The 9,339-nt window shown below is 33.5% G+C and overlaps 1 protein-coding gene across 1 annotated transcript; it reads right to left on the bottom strand.

The window, feature by feature from the left end:
• Positions 1-1,887: 1,887 nt before the first annotated feature.
• Positions 1,888-2,969, bottom strand: LOC115992584. The gene is made up of 2 exons (XM_031116800.1): positions 2,818-2,969; positions 1,888-2,404 (listed from the first exon to the last, which is right to left on the bottom strand). The coding sequence occupies exon 2, from the start codon at positions 2,397-2,399 to the stop codon at positions 1,950-1,952; it is 450 nt and encodes a 149-aa protein (XP_030972660.1). The 5' UTR covers positions 2,400-2,404; positions 2,818-2,969; the 3' UTR covers positions 1,888-1,949.
• Between the last annotated feature and the right edge of the window lie 6,370 nt (positions 2,970-9,339).

Here is a 9,339-nt window from a genome sequence, read left to right as displayed (position 1 = left end):
TCGAAAATGCAACCCAGCCTTCCCCGAATCTCATTGCTTAATATGTTTTGATGGAGGGTAATAGCACAAGACATTGATGTGTGACAAATTGCTTCCCAATAATCTACTTGCTTCCCATATATGTTTCCAAGCCATATTTAAGAGAACATCATAATCACATTATGTATAAAGGCTCACCATATTATGTGGCCACGAGATACCCATGAAAGAAGGATTTTTAGGCTTCAATTTTTTGCCTGCTTGGATTGCTCTCTCTCTCTTCCTCTGGACATAATCGGTAATTTTTTAAGAACAAACTTTTCTCTGACTTCATGTTTTATGGGTTTGTACATTAAGGAAGAAATGTTTGTATCATCTTCATCTAAGTTTTTGATATTTTTACCTGATGATCTTCCAATTTACAATTCTTCCTACGTGGATATTGAATCTCAATGGCAGTCTTATCAAATATAACAATATGGAAGCTTCAATTTCCTTCATATCTGAAGACTAAAAAATAACCATAACAGATAGAATGGTATTCAGCGAAATCCTGCCAACCATTACAAAACCTAATGTTGTTATCAGCTTTCTTCAATCACACTTGCCAAATTCCACCATAGGGAGCAATGACTGTAGCTACGGTGGATAGCTCAGTATTGTTGAACCCTGACCAGAAGTACCCATCCACACTCACGTCAATACACATAGCAACGCAGAAAATTTTGTGCATCAATTTCGAGTGTTATTGGTCCTATTGCTACATTGATGTTCGCAGTGCTGCTCAATAGCTTTGCACTGTTGAACCCTATCCAGTCATATCACCTACACGCACGTCAATACACAGCTATGCATCCTTTTGCAATGCAGCATTTTTAAAGGATGTACCTATAGCATCCCTGAGAAGTTTATGATACATTTAACATGGGCTCAACATTGTCTCGTCAACTCATGTCAGATGAAGCACATCAATGTTGAATAGTCTTCACGTGAATAAATACGCAACCTCTTTTGCAGTACACATCACCAGCCCGCTACTATAGCACAAGCTATAGCCATATGAAACAGCTACCTCAACGAATCACATGCACCAACAGACACCACTGAACAATATACTGTCAACTCATATCATCTTTATTCACGTGAATACTTATAGTCACATCCACCTGAATACTTGCCCTTGCAAAACCCCTATATAAAGTCTCATTTACATCTTCCCTTGCAAAACATCTACACATACCGAAGTCCCATTTACATACATCTACCCTTGCAAAACTTCTACACATACCGATCTAAACTCACATTTTCCAATGTCAATGCGTAATTGGATGCTACCTCGTTTTCCAAATAACTATAGAACGCAAAGAGATTCTGACGAGAGGGAATACTATACCGGATTGCAACAGGAGTGGGACTTTCGCGTGAACGAGTCCAACGCTCTGCACAATGATCTCCTGCAAATCGGAGCGCCTCTTGTCGAGCGTAGCTGGCTCACACTGCCACGACAAAACATGCACCAATATGAGCGTGCAGTGACGAAAATAAAAAAAGAGAACAATCTTATGATACTTCGTAGGTCCAGGTATCATATGCTACAATTGGCGGAGGAGCAAGCCGTTGCAACAAACAGGCAACTCACTCCGGCAGAACGTAACAATGTCCTCAACTACGAGGACTACCTATCAGAATGAATGCCACTGTGTGTGTTATGTCTATGGTTAAGTTAATGATGTTAGTGTAAGTTATTTTATGTTTTCTGTGTTATGTCGTACGTGCTTATTGAAAAACATCATGTGTTAGAATATTTGACTTTTATGACTTATGTGAGAATAATTTACATTACGAATAACATGCATGCTTCTCATAATCAATAATAAGGTTTACATAGTACAAATGCAACCATACATATAACACATAGTTAAGCAAAATAATTCTCCAACAAAATCTAATTACACCACGACACGACACGATTACTCTTCATCTGACATCTCCACGTCTGACTGATAAATGGGATCAGCAAGAAGTGATTGCATGAACTGTGCATGCTCGTACCACCCTTCCTGCACTGACTCTCGAATCTCGACTTGGGTCCGATATCGATTAAGACGTATCTTCATTCGATTATTTTCTTCTCTTATGCGGTTCAATGCTTTACGAAGTTCGTCGATGCTGTCTCTGGGCATTTGTGATGCGAGTCGCCGAGGCACTGGCAACTTCAAACCAACCAACTCATCATAAAACATTTGTTGTTCACGAAATAACCAAGCCCACTCCTGTCTCATGGTATTGTGAACGTAAGCGCTATTTCGCAAATTCGGATTGATTGGATAGCTGAACTCATCTTCCAATACCCAACAACGACCCATAGCAGTGAACACATCATGAGGCCTATAGAGTTGTGGGTTGCCAGAACCAGACATTGACACTAAATACAATAACACCAAATGATCAAGTTAACAGTGTGTATCAACTGTTGCTAAATAATGTAATCCTGCATAGAATGGTACACAGCAAAGACATTCATAAAATTGTGTACTATTGCATACTAAAAATGAAATACTAACACTAACACCAACATACATTGTTGGTAATGTCTACACATTGTCTTCAACACTAAATGTTGTTGTAAATGTCTGACCAATGATGATTATGTGCAATACAAAATGTTGCTATAGTAAAGAAATTATTTCATTCTCTTCTCACCAACGTTTACTACAACAAATAACCAAAATCACACCAATGTACTTACTTCACATTCATTCAACCCAAAAAATCAAAATTTAGTACAATATCAAATGAAAATAACATTGCCCTAAAATTGTGATGTGAATTTTTTACCTGAGGTGATACAAATTTCAATTGAGTTTGAAGAAAGCCGCTGTTGATCCGTGGAGGAGTTCCAACTCAGTTCAGCAGAAAGCGTCCTCAGTTGAGCAGAGAGCAAGGCACACTGAGTGGGAGAAGGTGTGCAGAAATTATAAGAGAATAACTCGACTTTATGGATATCAAGTATACTTTATAACTCGATATTAAAGGAATCGAGTTACATTGAAACACTCCACCTGACACAAAGACAGTACGAAATCAGGGCTTATAACAGTATAACTAACTCGATTTTTAAATAATCGAGTTACGTAGAGATTCAAAAAAAAGCAATGCCAGCAGTGCGGGAAAACCTGTATATAACTCGATTATAGGAGTATCGAGTATTTCATATAACTCGATTTTACGATTATCGAGTTACAAAAGAGGGGCATTTTCCTATTTAGTTTCAGAATGAGGGCACAAAGATGTTTAATTTCCGAAGAAAGGGCATTTGCCCATTTTGGCCCAATGATTGCGGTAGCAACGAGCAAACAGTTTTACAGCTGTACAATTACAATTATAGGAGTGTTTTTTTTTTTTTTTGAAAAATCAATTTAGGGTTATATTGGTGGATTAATGATGTGGCATTATCTTAACCATGTACCATAAAAAGTGGAGATTTAAAGAATTCTAGCTTGTAGAGTATCATAAGAAATATCTCAATCATTATGATTATTGTGTGCGAAGATGTGAGTTTGCTTTGTGAAGTTTGATTGAGAGTGGCTATAATCCATATCATTGTTTTGTTTAACTTTTTCTTTTCTTTTCATGTGAACACATTTCTGGAAGCCCTATTAAGGTGAAAACATTAGAGAGACTCCAATTGAGTAATTAATTTATTATGACCTATATGGACACCATTTAACCCAAAAACTTAAACTAAAAAATATGAGCAATTTTGTTATATGGAACACTCAATTTTATTATTATTTAATGTGGGGTTTCACTGATCCCCCCTCATGTATAAGTCTTTGTGGGCCACAAACAAGTTCTGCTAGCTCCCTCTTCCTTCTAAGCTTTTTTCTTCATTAATGCATTATCCATAGGCCTCTTGTAGTCTTGTATGCCACCCATGGGAACTCAACTCACACTTCCATGCCCATGGAAACCTTGTGTTATACCATAATCTAGCATTATGGGCAATACTCCTTTGCTGAGACTTTTTCTATGGTGTATTTTGGGGTTTAAGTTTCTAGAGAGTGTTTTTATATACCACAATTGTAACTCCTTATTTTCTATAGTCTCTTTGTTGCCAGCCGTGGAAGTAGGCAGTTTGCCAAAACATGTAAATTTTAATGTTCTTAATTTATATGTATGCTTGTTATTTATCTTTGTTTTCACTATAATTGATTTGAGTCATGTGGTGCTATACTGCTATTTGCACAACAAGCTCAAATTACATTACAATCCAACAAGTGTTAACTCAAAAATAGAAAATTTATAAATTTGTATATGATATCTATTTTGATGAAGCACAATACTCGTTTACATTTGAACTTAAAAAAATAAAAACAAATTAAACTGCTTGTTACCAGGCTCTAGGTCTTTCTCTTCTACCTGTGAATGATGTGTGAGTGTGAGTAAGTCCTTTCTAGTGCTTATATTTTTTTTATGTGTTTATGTCTACACATAAACATATGTTCAACTCTTAATTAACGTTTATCAACTCTTCTCTTTATAACTTTTTCTTTCGTACGAGAATGAAGGAAGTTTAAGAATCAAAATTTAGTTTGAACAAAGTGTTTACCCGTACCTTAAATAAAATTATTCTCTTGTTTGTTATTGTTATTTTACTTAAATGTTATCTTTAGAAAAATAATTTTAAACATAACATACTTATAACTTTATTTGAGTTTTCTTAATGATATATGGAAACAACACTAGTTATATATAACATAACCTAGGCAAAAATTAATTTAGCCAATTACGTTGAATACCCTTTTTAGTAGCTACAATTATAAATCAAAAGTGAAAGTAAAAGAAATTTAAGAGATTCATAGTAATTATTTAATTTAAAAAGTATAGGGGTAATTTTCCAAATTGTTTTATAGGAAGATTAAAAATTACTTAGATCTTGAAAATTCTAAAACTTTAGCGTCACATACACACACTCACACACATATATATTATTGGACTTTTAAACAATCTAATTAATTCAGATATTGATAAAATTATTTTTATAGTTTCTTATTTATATTTGAAAAAACAACATATGTCTGGGACTTTAGAACTATACTGCATCTTTTATTTTCTATTTAGGATTCTTGTCCATTTCAATGATCAATCAACCTAGCCACTCGAGCCAGATGGTTATATCAATTTTTATCTTCGATAAAATAAAAAAGGAGGCTCTGTTAAGCCCTTTGTCAAATTTTGAATGGGGGAGGAAAACCTTACCAACAACAGACCTTCTTTCAAGAGATGCCTACATCCTACGACATTTGCAAAAAGTAATAAATGTACGTGCTGTCTTAAATTTCAATAGCTATAGTTTCAACATCCAATTATATCTACCATTATCATGCCAATACAATGAACAATTTAGGGTTGAACAAAAAATTTTTTTTTTTTGGTTAATCCACTCGACGTCATTTATATGGACTTTTTCTCTAAGTGGGTAAGTAAGATATTTGAATATAATCCTTATTCTCAAATTTTTATTATTATTCTGTTTTATACTTATTCATGTAGGGAATTAACCCGAATTCCCAACCTGTGAAAAACAAAAAAAAAACAAAAAATAGAGAAAACACACACTAAAGAAAAACAATCACATGCATAAGACAGTATTTATGTGATTCAACAATTTACTTACGTCTACGGAGTTGTAAAGATTTTACTATTATCAGGGAAAAAAAATACAAAGTGCGGCTACAGTTTTTCTCTCACTCAAGAAACACGACAACAACAAAACCCTAATCACAAAATTGTGTTTTCTACATCCTACGCACAAAATTTACAATGGGCTACAAAACTGGCTAAAAATTTTTCTGCCCAAGCCGGAGCGCTCATGGACTAAGCCTCAAAAAATCTCCCATTAAAAACCATGCAACATTATTCGGGTCGGGTCGGATTGTCAACCGAATCAAACACAACTAGGCTCCACAAAGCCCAACAATTCACTCCATATTATACTTTACAATTGATAAATTTTAATAATTGTTTTTTTCAAAAGACAATAAGAAATGAATTAAGTTGTCAATACATTCCACTGTAGCGTTAATAGTTATGTTTTTTAGTTTATTGTTGTATTTGCATTTTAACCTACGTTTATACATGTAGTCAACTCTAAATTAATTTTTCTGAACTTTACTCCTTATAATTTTAGACTTATCATATAAGAAAGAAGCAAGTTTAAGAATGACATGTGCAAAATTAGAGTAGAGACATAATTTTTTGCAACACCTTGTATGTATGATAATATACTTGCTTGTTTCTGCTAGAATGTTTCACCTTTTGTTTTCTAAAAGAGCATGACATGTCCCTCATTCATACAGGTGGAATCCGAACCACAAGTAAAGACGTAAGCCCAATCCTTACCATTAAATAGATTCTGGAGATCAAAATAGACAACCATCCCTATAACTGCTTAGTAGTCAGGGATGAAAGTTGAAAAGACTCCCCTTGATCCGCTCTATTAAGTTATGAATTTGCATAATGTGTTTTGTTAGATTTATTCCATGTCAAATTTGTTGTAATTTTATATATATAAATATATATATATATATATTCTCGTATTTTTGTGGGATTTAATGTATATAGGTTGGGTTTAAAGCTGATGAAGATTTGCTGGATTAGTGGCACTCAAGGGTAACTCCAAATTTACCCAAACCCAACTTCCCTCTCACCATTGCCATACCTTGAGACAGATTTACCCAAACCCAAATTCACATAATCTGAGTGTAGTGAGTGTCTTAGACTGGTGCACAAGGTTGGTTAGTTTAAAGATGTACCCTGCCCAATTAACAGCTTTCCTAGACTTTCTGTTAGACTAATTTGCAAGGTTAATTGCTTCTCGTTTTTCTTTCTCTTCTCCAAGCTTGCAAAACAACCACACTAACACTCCAACGTCCAACTCTTCAATCAACCCCTTCTCTATAACAAAAATGATCTTGTGCTACTCCTCACAAATACCTGGGATTAGGGCGTATACTACAAGAGAACAAAGTCTGAGCCGCACAGGGATCCCTACTCAATATCATGGTATGCAAATGAAAAGGATAAGTAAAACAAATATTATAGATCCTCACCATGGGGTTCCACTTTGCAATTCTTGTGGTGGGCAAGTTATGTTAAGGCCAATAGGGCAACGTTTGTGGCCTGGCACGAGTGTAATTTTCCATTTGCATGTAAGGCTTTTCTTTATTACGGGATTTGGGACGGAAACTATTTTTGTGTTGTGGAGAATTACATGCAAATGGTATCTCTCTAGCTTCAAATTTCTATGTCAAGTTTATCTTTTATAAACTAATATGTGCTCATCCTCTGTTTGAACTAATTTAGTTTTGAAATGGTTTAGTTTTACATAATATATAAATCTAAACGTGTATCCAATATTACATTATTTAAAATTTTAAATAGTGTGATAATCTATACATTATTAAATTTAAGAAATAAAATCTTAACAATAGAATGAACCCTTTCAACTCAAGGTAAATATAGAAGTTCTTAATCCTATTTTTGAATGGTTAAATTCCTAAAAGTTATTCATCAATCAATTGCTTTTAGGGTATTTGTTAATTGACTAATTAGGAAAAAAATTTATACTATTTTATATGAAATATAAAAAGTTATGAAAAAATTTGTTGCTTTATTCTTTTTTCATAAAAAGTTTCTAAAAATATTTTACAAATTAATACCATTGAGGCATTTCGTTAACTTTTTCTCTTTTTTTTAATAAGGACATCAAATAAGGGACACGAAATGTTTTTTTATAAGATTATATTATTACCATATATGCCCTCTCCTTAAAAAAAAAAATTACCATGCCCTCCACCCAAATAACAACGTTATATTTCATTAATTGAAAGGGACTAAAATACCCTTTAAAATACTTTATTTTCATATTAAATAATTTCAGGATTCAACAGGTCCATATCTGAATAAAACTGACAAAAAAAAAACCTCCACCTATGAGTTTTTAGGGAAAAATTAAGGATAAATTACATTTTATTACGCTAAACTATACCCTATATTACACTTTGTACCCTAAACTTTTTTAATGCACGTTTTGTGCCTTAAATTATAACAATTGTACACTTTGCACCCCAGCGTTAAATTTGCTGTTAAATTGGATGGAAATTTAAAATTTAGGGTGTAAGGTGTAATTAGGAGCATAGTTTTGGATAGTAAAGTGTAATTTCTCATTTTTTTTAAAGGGGTTAAGAAAAGTGGCAGCTAGGTCTTTTCATGTTGTGATGTATTTTTCCACCTAAGTTAACGATAAACTTGATGTCGGGATGCAAAGTATAACAAAGATCATAGTTTAGGTTATAAAGTGTGCATTCACAAAGTTTAGAGTGCAAATTAAATGTAATTAATGGTATAGTTTAAGGTGATAAAGTGTAATTTTCTCCAAAATTAATTTAGATATAATCTTGTTAATGGCCTTCTTTAACCTTTGTCTTTTTCTTTTTTTATTTATTTTTTTTCCTTGAGAAAATCATCTAAATTTGGGGAATGTCAAAAGGTATTACAATTGTACAATTACAATCTGACTTCGGCTTGAACGTCATGCCGCCTTGCCAATTGCCAATTGAGTTAGATTTTGGTGACGACTTTTTTACCACTCTCCGAGATGTACCGTGATTGCCGCAGCAATGAGCAGACAATTTTAGAAAAGTGTTCATAAAATTGAGAGAGCTTGTTGTGGTGGAGAATGATTGTGAGCCAAGAACAAATTGGATTGAGTTCTTGGGGTTGATGATTTTCTCTACTCACAAAAAAAAAAAAAAAAAAAAAAAAAAAAAAAAAAAAAAAATCAAAAAATCAAATTCAAAATCAAATCAAATCAAATAAATAAATAAAACAAAGATTGAACGCTATTAGAATTTAGAAGTCTAATATTAATATAAACAATATATAGGAGTGTTTTTTGTTTTTGGACAAGTCAATTTAGCGTTATATTAGTAGATTGATGATGTGACGTTATCTTAATTCTTAACTATTTATTTTGTAAAATGTGGAGATTTAAAAAATTCTACCTTATAGAGTATCCTATGAACTATCTCAATCATTGTCGTTTTGCATCTGGGTTATGAGAAAGCAAAAGCGAAGAGTGAATGAAAGAAGAATTTGGTGCTAATCTGGTGGTGTTGTCAAAACTAAAGAGAAGTACTCATTTTACAAACTGGGTATGAAAGAAGAAGTTTATGTGAGAGGTGGGGATGGGTTTTGAAGCAGGGGCGAAGCCACATAGTGGCTTGGGGGGGGGGGGGGGGGGGGGCCTGCAAAAAAAAAAAAATTTCCCATTAGACTATGAAGAAAAAATAAATA

This window comes from Quercus lobata, chromosome 5 (genome assembly GCF_001633185.2).
Source record: "Quercus lobata isolate SW786 chromosome 5, ValleyOak3.0 Primary Assembly, whole genome shotgun sequence".
NCBI classification, from domain to species: Eukaryota; Viridiplantae; Streptophyta; class Magnoliopsida; order Fagales; family Fagaceae; genus Quercus; species Quercus lobata.
Note: the sequence above shows the minus strand (reverse complement) of the source record. Positions and strands in the feature narration are given on the sequence as shown.